Raw genomic sequence first — 16,195 nt, forward strand, 5'->3', positions numbered from 1 at the left:
GTAAGATAAGTGGTACTTTCTGCTTCCAGCAGTGTTTCTATTATCAATGAGGCCAGCTAACCCATGCTTCCAAAAGCAACGTCCTTCTTGTTGGTCACTGAACCATCAGCGGCAGCCATGCTGCCTTGTTTATCTTGCTTCCAAGCTCAACCATTCATCAGTGGCTACTGGAAAGCAATTGCACCATTGGAATAAATTGCCAGCAGGTGACAAATGTTCATGCAAGACAAATAGAGTGTCGTATCTGTTTCACTTTCCAAACAAAAATATTTGCATTCAAGCAAGACTTAAACAAATTGTCAAGTAATGGAGTAAAACAAAATATAAAGCAAATCCACACTGGTCGGACTGGTCTGACGCAACAGTTCTGTAGGACATGTTGTGCCTGAGAATAAGAAACTGAGCTGAAAGGTAATGATTCTCATTTGTACATAACGTACAACGTGCTGAGCAATTACTTAACTTGTAAAATAATTGCTTAATGTAATATTTATGAGTAAATTAGAAGACACAAGAAGGTATTTTTCATAATTTTTAGGTAAGTTAGCTTCAACTGCCTGCATAGAATTTTATATTCCAATACCACATGCCACTTCTATTATATTCCATTTCACATCTGTAAAACAGCTTGTCTACTTTGTTGAGTGCTGCTCCAGGAGATGTACTGTATCTGATTGAAGGTGTGTACAACCAGCATCTTCTGATTATTTTTATTGGTGTGGTATGAAATCTTGATGCTGCGGGATCAAAGCAGTACCTTGTTTTCTGTATTGGAGTGCTTTCAAGTCTATTTGTAATGGTTCATTAAATAGTAAGATTCCCTTAATTCCAATTTCAGGTTATAGGTCACTACTGCACTGAACATTGCCATTTCCCACATCAGCCATTGTTTTGGTGGACTATCTAAAGGCAAAGGCTGCTTCACTAACAAATTCTCACAGAAGTAAGAGACAAGCTGCTGGAGGAAATCAGCAGGCCGAGCAGTATCTGTGGAGGATCTTCCCTTGTGTCTTCAAAGCCCCACAGACATCTGCATTGACTGTCCAATTGGTGTAGTTTGGCATCTTCAGTTAATTGCGAGAAAAAATTTCAGCAACTCCTACTAGGCAAGTTCAGATCAGGATTTGCTGTTCCTGATTCTTCCTTACTGTCAATTCTCATATCCAAACTTCCTTGTTTGTCAACATGCCTCTGATCACTTGTGCCTTAAGCTTTTGGACCAGCCTGCCATGTGGGACTTTGTCAAAAGCCTTATTGAAGTCCATATAAACCATATCTACTGAGCTGCCTTCATCAAACTTAGTTAACTCCTCGAAAAACTCAATCATATTTAAGAGATATGATCTCCCCTGCTCAAAACCATGCTAATTCCTAATCAGTCCTTTCCTTTCCAAATGAACATAAATCATGCCTTTCAGAATCTTCTCCAACAACTTCCCTACCATGATGTAAGGGTCACTGGCCTGTAGTTTCCAGGCTTACCCCTACTGCCCTTTATGAATAAAGAAGCAACATAAGTTATCCTCCAATCTTCTGGCACCTTGCCCACGGTCAATGAAGGTGCAAAGATCTCCATCAGAGCCTAAGAAATATCTTCCCTTGCTACCCTTAGCATCCCAGGATAGATCCCATCAGGCCCTGGGGATTATCCACCCTAAGGTTCTCCAATATTTCTAACACTTAATCCTTCCTGATACAGACATTCTACACAATGTCAGTATATCCCTCCCTTAACTCTCCAGCATCACATCCTTCTTGGTGAAAACAAATGAGAAGTATTCATTTAGGATCTCGCATATATCCCCTGGCTCCACAAGAATACCCCTGATGGGACCTACTCTTTCCTTAGCTACCCTCTTGCTTCTAATATGCTTATTAAAGGTTTTAGGAATGTCCTTAATCCTACTTGCCAAGGTCATTTCATAGACCCTTTTTTCTTCTAATTTCTTTCTTAAGTTCTCTCCTATATCCTCTATAAGCCTCAAAGGACTCATTCGATACCAAATTCCTACACCTGACATCCGCATCCTTCTTTTCCTTGATCAAATTTTCAATATCCTTTGTTAACAAGGTTATCTTAGCATCTTTGCTGCTTACTCTTACTGGGACATGCTAACACTGAACTCTTACTGTCTCACTTTTATATCCCTCCCACATTGGAAGTTGATTTCCCCTCCAGTGGCTGCTCCCAATCTACTTCCACCAGGTCGTGTCTTACACTATTGAAATTCACAACCTAGGGCCCTATCTTGAGAACCAACCTTATCTTGTTCTATGACTATCTTGAAGCTTACCAAACTGTGGTCACTGTTCCCGAAGGGTGCCTGCACGTACACTTCTATCACTAGCCCATCCTTATTTCCTAAGATAAGGTCTAGTACAGCCTCCTCCCTAATAGGACTCTCTATATACTCTTCAAAACAAAACATCTTGGATGTGTTTTACAAATTTCACCCCACCTCAGTCCCTTGGACTGAGAGGAGGGCATATTGATAGGCTGAAAGAGATTACTGTGACGGGCAGGGGAAGCACAAAGGAATTTGAATACAAGAATTTAACCTGGAGGCCAAGAGTAGATGATGTTTGATTACAACCATAGGAAACTACAGCACAGAAAACAGGCCATTCGGCCCTTCTAGTCTGTGCCGAAACATTATTCTGCTAGTCCCATTTACCTGCCCCCAGCACATACCCCTCCAGACCTCTCTCGTCCATGTATCTATCCAATTTACTCTTAAAAGTTAAGAGCAAGCCTGCATTTACCACATCAGATCGCAGCCCATTCCATACTCCCACCACTCTTTGAGTGAAGAAGTTCCCTCTAATGTTCCCCCTAAACCTTTCCCCTTTCACCCTAAATCCATATCCTCTCATACTTATCTCTCCTAATCTAGGTGGAAAGAGCCTACTTGCATTAACTCTGTCTATGCCCCTCAGCATTTTGTAAACGTCTATCATATCTCCCCTCATTCTTCCCCGCTCCAAGGAATAAAGTCCTAACATGCTCAGTCTTTCCCTGTAACTCAACTCCTGAAGACCCGGCAACATTCTTGTAAATCTCCTCTGCACCCTTTCAATCTTACTGATATCCTTCCTGTAGTTCGGCGACCAGAACTGCACACAATATTCTAAATTTGGTCTCACCAATGACTTATACAACCTCACCAAAACATTCCAACTCCTATACTCAATACTTTGATTTATAAATGCCAGGATGCCAAAAGCCTTTTTTACAACCCTGTCTACCTGTGACTACTTTCAGGGAATTATGTATCTGAACTCCCAGATCCCTTTGTTCCTCTGCACTCCTCAGTGCCCTACCATTTACTTTGTGCGTCCTCCCTTGATTTGTCCTTCCAAAATGCAACACCTCACACTTGTCTGCATTAAATTCCATCTGCCATTTTCTGGACTATTTTTCCATTTGGTCCAGATCCCTCTGCAAGCTTTGAAAGCCTTCCTCGCTGTCCACTACACCTCCAATCTTAGTGTCATCCGCAAATTTACTAATCCAATTTACCACATTATCTTCTAGATTGTTGATATATACAACAAACAACAATGGCCCCAACACAGATTCCTGAGGCACACCACTAGTCACAGGCCTCCAATCTGAGAAACAACCATCCACAACCACTCTCTGTCTTCTCCCACTCAGCCAATTTCGAATCCAGTTTACAACCTTTCCATGGATACCCATTGACTGAACCTTCTGAACTAATCTCCCATGTGGGACCTTGTCAAAGGCCTTACTGAAGTCCATGTAGACAACATCCACAGCCTTACCTTCATCTACTTTCTTAGTGACCTCCTCAAAAAAAAACTCCACAAGATTCGTTAAACACGATCTACCACGCACAAAGCCATGCTGACTATCCTTAATCAACCCTTGGCTGTCCAAATACTTATATGTCCTATCTCTCAGAACACCTTCCAATAATTTACCCACTACTGATGTCAGGCTCACTGGCCTGTAATTACCTGGTTTACTCTTCGAGCCTTTCTTAAACAATGGAACAACATGAGCTATCCTCCAGTCCTCTGGCACCGCACCCGTGGCTAAGGACATTTTAAATATATCTGCCAGGGCCCCTGCAATTTCTACACTAGTCTCTCTCAAGGTCCGAGGAAATATCTTGTCAGGCCCTGGGGATTTATCTACCTTTATTCACTGTAAAGCATCAAGTACCTCCTCCTTTTTAATCTCTATATGTTCCATGACACTAGTGCTTGTCTCCCTTCCTTCCATATCCACGCTGCCAGTTTCCTGAGTAAATACTGATGCAAAAAAACTGTTTAAGACCTCCCCCATCTCCTGAGGCTCCACACATATACGACCACTGTGATCTTCTAGGGGATCAATTCTGTCTCTTACTATCCTTTTGCTCTTAATATACCAGTAGAAACCCTTTGGATTTACCTTCACATTATCTGCCAAAGCAGCCTCATGTCTTCTTTTTGCCTTCCTGATTTCCTTTTTTAGTATTTTCTCACATTTCCTATACTCTTCAAGTACCTCATCAGTTCCTAGTTGCCTATACCTGCTATACACCTCTCTCTTTTTCTTAACCAGCTCACCAATATCCCTTGAAAACCAAGGTTCCCTGTGCTTGTTACCCTTGCCTTTGACCCTGACAGGGACATACAAACTCTGCACTCTCAAAATTTCGTCTTTGAAGGCTTTCCATTTACTGAGTACATCCTTGCCAGAAAATAACTTATCCCAATCCACCCTACCTAGATCCTTTCTAATTTCCACAAAATTGGCCTTTCTCCAATTTAGAACCTCCACTCGAGGACCAGACCTATCCTTATCCATAATTATCTTGAAACTAATTGCATTATGGTCACTGGACCCAAAATGCTCACCTACACATACTTTTGTCACCTGACCTGCCTGGTTCCCTAATGGGAGATCAAGTATTGCATTCTCTCTCGTTGGTACCTCTATATATTGATTTAGAAAACTTTCCTGAACACATTTGACAAATTCCAAGCCATCCAACCCTTTCGCAGTGTGGGAGTCCCAGTCAATATGTGGAAAGTTAAAATCCCCTACTATCACAACTTTCTGTTTCTTACATCGGTCTGCTATCTCCCTACAGATTTGTTCCTCCAATTCTCTCTGACTATTGGGCGGTCTATAATACAACCCAGTAGTGTGGCCACACCTTTCCTGTTCCTCAGTTCCACCCATATGGCCTCTGTAGACGAGCCCTCCGGGTTGTCCTGTCTACGCACAGCCGTGATCTGTTCCCTGAGCAGTAATGCCACTCCACCCCCTTTCATCCCTCCCCCTCTATCACGTCTGAAACAACGGAAGCCCGGAACATTAAGCTGCCAGTCCTGCCCCTCCTTCAACCATGCCTCACTAATAGCAATAACATCGTAATCCCACATGCCAATCCACGCCCTAAGCTCATCCGCCTTACCTACAATACTCCTTGCATTGAAATAGATGCACCTGAGAACATTACTATCATGTACAAACCTTTGATTTCTGTCCATACCTGCAGACTTCGCATGATCATTTTCCTCCTCACTTTCTTCTCTGACTCTCTGGTTCCCCTCCCCCTGCAAATCTAGTTTAAACCCACCGGAGCAGCACTAGCAAACCTACCCGCAAGTATGTTAGTCCCCTTCCAGTTCAGGTGTAAACCGTCCCTTTGGAACAGATCCCACCTTCCCTGGAACAAAGCCCAATTATCCAGAAACCTGAAGCCCTCCCTCCTGCACCAACTCCTTAGCCACGTATTTAGCTGCATGATCCTCCTATTTGTAGCCTCACTAGCACATGGGACTGGTAGCAATCCTGAGATTGCAACCTTGGAGGTCCTGTCCTTTAACTTTGAACCTAATTCCCTAAACTCTCTTTGCAGGACCTCCTCCTTCTTCCTATCCACGTCATTGGTCCCAACATGGACCACGACATCTGGCTGCTCACCCTCCCTCCTGAGAACATCAAGAACTCGATCTGAGATATCACGGACCCTGGCACCAGGGAGGCAACAGACCATCCGGGATTCTCGATCTCTCCCACAGAATCTCCTATCTGTCCCCCTAACTATGGAATCCCCATCACTACTGCTCTCCTCTTTACCCTCCCTCCTATCTGAGATGAGGGTCCCGCCCCGGTGCCAGAGACTTGACCACTACAACTTGTCCCTGGTAGGTCATCCCCACCAGCAGTATCCAGAACAGTATACTTATTGTTGATGGGAACGGCCACAGGGGTGCTCTGCTCCTTCTGTCTAATCCCCTTCACTTTCCTAACAGTCACCCAGCTACCTGCCTCCTGACTTTTAGGTGTAACTGTCTCCCTGAAACTCCTATCTATGTCTGCCTCCACCTCCCGAATGATCCGAAGTTCATCCAGCTCCAGCTCCAGTTCCCTAACATTGCATTGGGATAGTGTAACGAAGAACATGGGCAGCAGAGTTTTGGAGAAGGCAGAATGGGACATTTCAGCACAACAAACATGGGTGACAATCCAGTGCTGTACTTGAAAGCCATCCTTTGGATGAATCATTTGAAATGAAGGCCACATCTGCTCTCTGGAGTGGTTGTAAAAGACTCGTAGCTCTACTGTGAAAAAGAGGAGAGGTCTCCCTAGTGGACTGGCCAATAATTATCCCTCAACCAACATAGTTAAAACATATCATCCATTCATTGAGTCATGCAGCAGGGAAACAGGAGCTTTGACCCATCGAATCTGTGCCAACCATCATGCACCCATTTACGCTAATTCTGCATTAATCCCGTTTTACTCTTCCCATCAACTTCCCCCTAGATTCTATCACTCGCCTACACACTGGGAGCAATTTACAGTGGCCAATTAACCCACCAACCCGCATGTCTTTGGGATGTGGGAGGTAACTGGAGCACCCAGAGGACACTCGTGGTCACTGGGAAAAGGTGCAAACTCCACAGACAGCACCAGAGGTGAGAATTAAACCCAAGTAGCTGAAGGTGTGAGGGAGAAGCTGCCCATTCAGATTATTCGCCAATTTCAAAATTGGTTAGGCAGGTTTTCCTATTTTAATTTCACAATTGGAAATATTCAGAACTGACTTCAGTGGCAATAAAGGAATGAATAATTTATCAGTCTCCAAACTCCAACACACTACTGCACCATTGTGCCATATGATCATTTCCTGTTTGCGGGAGCTTGCTGTGCATAAACTGGCTGCTCCTTTCCTACATTTATAACAGGTAGTGCTTCTTGGATTGTACAGCACTGGCAGATATCCTGAAGGCATGGGAAGTGTTAGATAAATCTATCTTTTGCCGAGATGCCTGCACGAAAGCTGTATGAAACTCCAACACTTTTATTTGAGTTTGGTGGCTACTTCATAAAGCAGCTAGAATGTCTAAGAGGCTTACAGCCACGTGGCACCCAGTCAGAATTGGCACCAATGGGAAGGAGATGCAATTTTACATTTAAAGCAGTACAAACCCTGGCAATACGGCCTTGTCTCATCAGGAGCTATCTGGATTTCAGCCAAGCTCATTCCACATGAGCCAGTGTAGACTGAGCTTCATGCCACAGTCCCTCCATGCTTCAGAATGTGGGTTGGAGATGGCCAAATGATGTGGCAGTGCAATGATGCACTTCCATTTCTGGGAATAGACAAGTTAGCCTCATTAAAATTGATGGGAGAGTTTCTCTCTATCTGTTGCATAGTTGCAATCTAGCAAGCAACTTTCAAAAAGGGAAATGAAGTTGTAATTTTAAAGCTTGCTGTGCAGCAGACTTTTGATTGGACATCTTCTTCTCTCCCCACGTCCTGCTCCGGATCTGGCATGAGACACATTTCCAGCAATGGCAAGTAGCCCAACGTACGTCAGTTGCCAAAATTGTGTGTCCAAAAACCGGCCATGGACAACTTCCACCGCAGTAATTTTTAAAATTTGAAACACCGTCAAAATGTTTTTCAACCTGTAGAAGTGTAAGGACTTGCAAATATGCAAAGTTCTGTTTTATGTCCATTTTTGCACATTCATTCAGGGAACCCAGCCAGAATACCAGGAAGATTTGATTGATGTGTGGCACAGTGATGTAAGGGAAGCCAATCTTGTCTTCATGTCCAGTACCAGCCCGATCCATGAAGATTAGTTGTTCTTTCCGTAGCAACGGATGTGAGTCCTTTCCTTTCTGGCTTGTCTGGCTAGGAGTTTTAGAAATCTCAATTCAATTCCAGTTTATGTTCTGATAAATTATCTTTATGTTCAGCATTTGGAGTGAATTGGTCAGCAGAGGAAAATGCCACAAAATCAAATCATTTGCTCCTTCATGCTTTAACACCTTGTGGCTTACAAGTGGAAAACACTCTTGCTTTTCCCTTTGCTATGAAATTTAACTCTGCTGAAATCAATTGATCCAGCTGAAGGTGAATCAACCCACATTGAGAACTCTGCACTGACCTGTATTGTTATTGTAATCAGACCCAAGATCCGAATTTTATATCTTTTTTGTTTCAAGAAGAAAATCTGACATCCTAATGGAACACTTGTTAAACACACACCCCATCAGATTGTGGACAATTTAGTTATGAATGCCCAGGGCCTGTAATAAATGCTGTCAGATTCAATGCCACTGGGCAGACTTGCAGCCAGGAATATGTTTTCACTGGCCTGTATCCAGTTAACTGAGATTTTGATCTGTGATGGCAACACAGAAACCCCTTATTACTTGTATTGGACACTAATTTCACCTACATTTTCTCACAATTGGGGCAGTGTACTTTTAGCACCTACACCTCAACAACAAATTGTCCTCCAGCTTCTTATCTACATGGCCCAATAGGCTAAGTGAATAATAGCCTTCTCCACTTTCCAGCTCGAGTTCACCATGCGGGAAGGCCTTGTTGGCCTCCATTCCTGGGTCAAAGGTTAAGTTGCCTTCGGGCCCTGCCCAACTCAAGCTACCCTCAACCTGTATTTAAGATGGGAAATTCTGGGAATTAGAGTAACATGAATGAGCCAGTTGATCTTAACTATTTAGCTTACTGATGGCTAAGGTTAAAATAGGCCATTGAGAATCGATCCAGACAGCTATCCCACTTGCCTTTACAAAGACCCAACAAAGAGGAAGGGGTTGCAACTGAGTGTTTGGTTTGGTGATTCCCAATTTCAGAAAACTGGAGGACATTCAGGAAAATGCGTAGGCTTGATTTCACTAGGCCTGTGATATTTCCTCTTTGTCATGTAATGGACAGAACTTGAGACTTCTGCTCACAATGTAAGCCGCAGACAGTGGAGGGTCTTCCTTAAACCTGGGACCAAAGTATTTGCGGCAACTGACACACATAGCGACTTCCTCTTGGCCAAATGTGGGCCCTGCTAGGCAGCTCTCTAGCAAGCAGTCAGCCTGAACCTTCAATGAATTTTCATGTCTCTTTTAAAAAAGAATGGAGATCAGTTCCTTTGTTAGTTGGCCAATAATTCCACTGGCAATGTTTGAGCCAAGCTTTGGATTTTCTGGCTGACATGAGCACATTGCTAGCAAAGAAGTGCCCAAAGTAATTTTGCCTGCCTATTTTGTACTAACGAGAAGTCCTCCAAGCTTTGGCAGAACCGATGTCAGAGAGTGCCAGCTTGCACATTTCTAGCACAATGCCAGGATCTCAAGTAAAAGAGTTTTGGGACCAAAGTTGTTGTATTGATCTATTTTCTAACACTCTTTTGTGCACAAATCTCAAGTGAAATCAACCTTTGGTGCTTGGGTCACTCCCATAAGGAAATCCTTGGGCACAGATGTCAATCAGGCTGCCACAGTGCTATTGAGAAAGTTTCTGTAGATAGGTAAAGGTTGTGTGAGCTGTCTAGTAGACTTGCTGGTCTAGATGGTGGAGGGAATCCATATTATTTACCAGTGGCTGATGTGTGACATTGCTCAAGGTGAGTTGAGAGATACAAAGCAAGTTTGTGAAAGGTAACAATATAAGTGGAAGTTCAAATTGAATCCTATCAAAATGTGCTGGGATATTTTTATTCAACGGACAAAAGTTTGATGCATGTCATGGTAGAAGCTGTTATGATAATTTCAAGTCATTTTCATTGCTCTATCTTGAAACTGTTTATGTTTAGCTCTACTCTAGGATTAAAACACACCGTAAACTAGACCAAAACATTAATTGGGTTACATAGGGCTACAGGGATCAAGGGGCATAGGGAGAAAGCTAGAACAGAAGGGTGAATTTGTATAATCATTCATGCTTGTATTGAATGATGGAGCAGGTTTGAACGGCCGTGTAGCCAACTTCTGTTCCTCTTGTCTCTGTATATTTCTCTCCTTGTTTAGCTTAATATTGTGACACTGAAGCTTAATTCCAAAATTTGGGTAAAGACTCTGTGCCACAAAGGCATTCAAACTAACTAAACCCACAGATTGTTTAATAATAAGGTCAGAGAACAAAGCAGTTAAGAAATGCGTGTGGTCATGTCTGATTTAGAGATAGGGTTGAAATGGCAAATTCTATACACCGTATTGCACTATTCTTATTTCTTGAAACATTTTCATCATAAAGCTTTCAGGTTCTGGAAGAAGGCACCATGTGGCTAATGATACAATCAATAAAACATTACAAGGTCTTTGTTCTATAGTTTTATTAGTAAATCAGTAATGCACTGTGTTTGGAAACAATATGCATTATATCTGTGATGAAGGAAAAAGAAAAGCCAGAGATTGAATATTTTTTTGTAAGCTTTGACATCTACAAGACATTGCTTCCATTAACCACTGGAGCAGGGCTCTCTTCTTTTCTAACAGTCTTTTTCACTAGTCATACTTTGTTCCTCAGGATGTGACTAAAATTAGCAACAAAGAATCTGTCAATGAAAAACCTGTTGATTATAGAAACCACACATACATTGTATGTGATTAAGGACATGGGCAGCACTAAATGCCACAGACGCAGTGATGCAACCAACTGTACATCAGAACTGTACATTTAAATATCTCCTCAAGTTTTGTTCTGTCCAAACCACTAAGGTTTAACTTTCTTTAAAAAAAAATCAGTAGCTGTTTAGAAACTTGCATCTTTCTTCTATAATCAATCTATAATGGTATACATTTTATTTTAAAAAGTGCAAACTTTTGGCGACACTTCTTGCATTCGGATTATTGCCATTTTGTCGTGCCCACTTATAGAAGCACTTGTTCTATCCTCTGTCTCCTCTCAATGCTCCACCGTATCCTTCACACCAAACGTCCTACTAGGAGCAAACAGAAATAAGAATGCATTAGTACTTGGTCTGACCTCTTGCCCCTCTACCACTCCATATAGGAAATGCTTACGTTTATACAGCACCTCTCAGGGGCTTTGCTGCCAATTTGTGTGCAGTACCCCAGAGGTGCATTGCCTGGACAGTATCAGATTAAACTGTTTCAATAATGTTGATTGAGGGGAAATGGCTAAGAATGGGAAAACAGGAAGAAAAAGCTTGAGGCAGGGCAAGATGGTACATTTTGGTTGCCTCTTAAAACGATCAGCAGCCTTTGCCCAATTCTAAGTTTTTGATCGGTTGATTTGGGCTGCAGTATTAAATAAATCAAACAAAGAGTGGAGATGTTGGAAATTTGAAAGAAAAACAGAAAAATGCTCAAAGTTAGGCAGCATCTGTCTGTGACCCATCGTCAGTACTGGCTAAGGGCTGCAGACCTGAAATGTTGACTGTAGCATTGGAATATGGTTGAGTGCAACCTTAATTCTAGTGCCCTCATCTTGGTGATGGGTACGGACAATACAACTGAGCTTCTGATGTATGGGTGTTGGAGTAAATCGCCCAGGTGCTGACAAAAGAACAAATTCTCCCAACAGTTTGTCTCCCCCAAGATTCATCAGTGTATATGAGAAGCGCAAACCTCTGTGGGTTGAATCTAGTCCTAGTTAAAGTTTCCTTAACAATTTGTAGGCAGCAGCAGATCACTGACCCATTCCAGGAAATTCCTAGAATGAACCCACCACTCGTGTGTGTGTTTTTTCCCCACTTGAAACAATGTTTTGATATGATTGCTGAAGCAGCATGTCCCCAGTGGGACATGAATGGACTCGGTCTGTTAGTAGCTGAAAAACTGGTAGCACAATTGGCATTTGGCAAGAGTGTATTTTGACAGAGATCAAATTGGATCCAGATGTTCCAGAGAAGGTGAACTTCTGGGAAATTTTGTGTAATGAGTAAATTGTACCCCGTAGAAATGTAGCAGGGAATAGTTTTCTAATCTATGCCATACTTTCCTTTTTAGACAATGGCAGCTGAGCATAATAAAATAAATATGTGATGAATAAAACATCTTGTCAGAAGCAATTACTTTCATGTTTCTCTTCCCCAGACACCTGATTCTGCCATGGCTGGGAAGCAGATTAACGACCATCCAGCCGTTCTAATTTAATATTATTAGCACAGTGTTTCATGATGCACAAAATTTGGACATTTCTTTCCCTCGTTTGCAAAGCAAGTACAAATTATTTGCTTTGAAAGAAATACTGTGGTTGCTAACTGCATTTCCTCATACTGAAGCTGGCTTGTGTTGAGTTAGTGAAGGGTTCTGTCTGCTACAGACATAATGTGTGCCCTGGTTTAATTATAATTTTACAGCACCAAGTCTGGCGTGCATTTAGAGACTCTGACCTGGGTTTGACTACCATTATTCCTAGTTTTGGAAAAAGCAGAGTTTTTTTTTCAAACTACAACCATTCTGAAGGAGAAATATATCTTGGCCTGTTATTGGCTATCTGTTCCATTCTCTTAATTCAGCAGCTGGAGAATTTAATTTCAAGTAATTAAATTCTTGAATGAAACACCAACAACAGTGATTACTATATTTAAAAAAAAACAAAGAACTCCATCTCGTTCATTCTCTCTTTCAGGGAAGGGAATGTGCTATCCTCACTGAGACTGGACTGAGAGTCCACACCTACCAAAGTGGTTGACTTTTAACTGCCCTCTTAAGTGGCCCTGGGAGGGCAATTAGGGATGGCCAATAAGTATTGTTATTGACATCCTCTGAATGCGTAATGAAAAAAATACAAAACTGGACATTGTGCAGGGCATTCAGTACATGGTCAATGTAGTGCTGTCCAGGATAAATTTCTCGCCTACATATCTGGTACTTCAGTTCACACATGTTCATTCCTATGTTAGTGAAATTTTGAATTTCTGGAAGTTTTATATTCAGAGCTACAATTCTTCATTTTTAAAAATTAAGTCATATTTATGCTCCATATTTCTTGATTTACAACACTCTACAAAGCTGGCAGAGCTTGGATTTGTAGTTTAGTTTGGCTCCTTTCTTCCTGAATGTATCTTTATCCCCTTATGTCATATACAGAAGGAAAATCTGAGCCTGATTTCTGAGGACGTAGCTGAAGTGGAGTCCACCAAACTCATTCAGAACCAATCATACAGAGGAAACGCACAGGGTTGGAGGGGGATATGGACGCATAATGTCACTTGCCAATCTCTAACGACTACAACCTCCTTTCACTGCGTTTCAGACTGTGAGCTTGTCCGAGTCTAGTGGATTTCAGTACTTGACCACCACTCCTTGATTGTCAGGACATATAAGACTCTACTGCTTATTTTATATATTTAAAAAAATGCAGCGTTTTAGAATAGGGAACAGCTGATTTGGCCAAATACTCTAATGTTCTTCCAATATAACTGAATTCTTGATGTTTAAAATAACTACTGCAATGCTTAATCTTGAGCACGAGGGTAGAAATATCAAAATTAGGAGTAGGTCATTTGCCATTCGAGCCTGCTCCACCATTCAGTATGATCATGGTTTATTGTCTATCTCAGTACCAAATTTTCACTCTCTTCCCATATTCCTTGATGTATTTTTATGTCTAGATATCTATCTTCTTAAATGTAGCTTGTGACTTGGTCTCCACTGCGTTCTGTGATAGAGTATTCCACAGGTTCACCATCCTCTTAATGAAGAAATTTCTCTTCATCTCAGATCTAAATGTCTTACCCAACATCCTAAAATGCAATTCCTGATTTTTATACCCCCAGTCAGGGGAAATATCTTCCCTGCATCCAGTCTGTACAGCCTTGTCAGAATTTTGTGCATTTCAATAGTATCTCCCCTCATTCTTCTAAACTCAAGCAAATATTAAACCCTATCTCCTTAACCGTGCTGCTTTTTTCTCTAAAGGTCTTAATGAATGTTCCTTGCTCGTTGAGTTGATAAGCACCTATAATGGAAACATCCACTTTTGGCGTATAGCATTGGTCTTGAGCATTCTAAGGTCAGTTATAATATACTTTACTCAGTTTTCTGTCTGTTGGCCTGGACAATGTTGCTATATTTATCACATTACTTTAATAAATCTTTGTTGAATATCCCACAATTTATCAATACTTAATAATTTGGTTATGATTTAAGGATTGAGAGTTGCCCCAGAGTTTGTAGACTGTTTGAACTACGGTTGGCTAGTTTGTCCTTCACTCCCTTCTTGAACAAAAGGTATTAAGTTGACTATGCTTCATTCACCAATAACTACACCCCTGCATCTGTCCAATTTAATGCTGTGACGAAGAATGAAAACTTCTGGTCAGAATCTCTGTTATCTCCTCTCTGACCATACAGTTGCCAATTGAGGTCTCCATTTGGGCATGGAAGTTTTGCTATATTTTCCCCCCCAAAGCTCTTCTAACAATCATTACATACTCTCCTTTTGTACATTTCCAGAGTAAAAAGTGCTGGGATGGGGAATTCATCTTTGGTTATTCATACTAAATGTGTTGGTTGCCAGTTGTATTCCTTCTGTACAGTCATGTTTCCGTGACCTCAAAGGAACTGATTGTGGAAATAATCACTTTTACTAAGCGTGCTAAGAACCATGACTGAAGATGAATTTCTCTCCATAGTATCAGCATTTCTGAAACACCTTCATCATCCACAACTCCAATGCTCCCATCATTCCGGAGGGCTTTAATTATTTTATTTCCTCTTCTTTCATATTACTGTTTCACTCTCTTCAACTAACAAAGCAGTGATTCAGTATTGTTTCATGTTTCCTCCTTTTAAAAGTTTAGTTCAGGTTTCATAGACCTTTCACTGTTTTGCTAGCTGAAGAGATATTTTGTCTCCTACTGTTAACCTTTGAATCCTCTTTTGCTACTTTCCTGCCCAATTAATTTGGGCCATTCATTGTCATGTGAAACTTTTCCATTTATGCTTCAATGGGATCACCCTCGATAAATGAATTGGTGAGTGATTATAATTGTTTGGAACTAAAAGTAGTTAATTAGCAGCATGGTTCCCTGGAACAGTTTGTCTTCCATAGAAGATTTTGTGTTGTTGTTATTTCCCAAGAATTTCCATACTCTTTTATCAGTAATTTGTTCTGTATTTAACAGACTACATCAGGTAATGCTTTCATTTGGTTGGAAAGTGATCTGAAAAAAACAACCTTGGATTCTTTAAAGAAAAAATATTCAATTTAACAGTACCTCTTATCTTGCTCCATCTATTCGATAGTTCACATAATATCAGAACTGAGGCATTGCTTAACTGAGAGGCAGTGTGAGTGGGTGAGCACAAAAGTGGCAAGTGAATGAGATGGAGCAAGTCAAGACATACAGGTAGTTTTGAATGACTCGGCGTTACAGGCAGTAAAATGTGAGAGGCCAGCCAAACAGGCTTTGTAATCAAAAGTTATGCTTAGATCCACTGAAACATTGATGAGAGCTTCAGCAGCACATGAAATGAGGCAGGGCTGGAGTTGTGTTATATTAAGGATCTGGAAGTGGAAATTTTGGAGTCAAGTATGATACCAAGGTTGCAAAGGCTTTGGGCTTCCCCATAAATGTCACCTGGTACAATTTAGAGCCTCAGAACTGTAATATGCATAATTTTCTTCTGCTAAAGTTAATAAAGTTCACTGAATTGATCGAAACTTGGTAAAATACAATGCCCCCTTTTCAAGCTGTCCTTCTTAACATTGCTTAGACTCCTGGGGAATGCAAATGACAAGTTCAAATCGGCTCTGATCAATAGTACAGTGAGTAGATCCAGGGAAAATCCCTACCATTGCTATATTTCACTCCAATAACAGAAGACGAGCCTGACTAATTTGTGTTGAGTTGATTAAATCTGTCATCACCTCTTCATGCTGTTAACAGGGTTAATTTTTGTTACATTTTCTTTCTTCAGTGCTTGGAATAGCAGCAGAAAACTACT

The 16,195-nt window shown here is 41.3% G+C and overlaps 1 protein-coding gene across 5 annotated transcripts in view; it reads right to left on the minus strand.

The window, feature by feature from the left end:
* Positions 1-10,599: 10,599 nt before the first annotated feature.
* smoc1 (SPARC related modular calcium binding 1) overlaps positions 10,600-16,195 on the minus strand; it is a 230,342-nt gene continuing 224,746 nt past the window's right edge. For 3 of the 5 annotated variants that reach the window (XM_052016879.1, XM_052016864.1, XM_052016844.1), the window contains one exon: positions 10,611-11,217. In XM_052016879.1, the coding sequence (XP_051872839.1) occupies positions 11,201-11,217 (17 nt within the window). In that variant the 3' untranslated portion in view covers positions 10,611-11,200. Of the gene's footprint in view, positions 11,218-16,195 lie in introns of all 5 variants that reach the window. The other 2 variants (XM_052016872.1, XM_052016854.1) reach the window with 2 other exon arrangements.

Source organism: Pristis pectinata, chromosome 1 (genome assembly GCF_009764475.1).
Source record: "Pristis pectinata isolate sPriPec2 chromosome 1, sPriPec2.1.pri, whole genome shotgun sequence".
Taxonomy (NCBI): Eukaryota; Metazoa; Chordata; class Chondrichthyes; order Rhinopristiformes; family Pristidae; genus Pristis; species Pristis pectinata.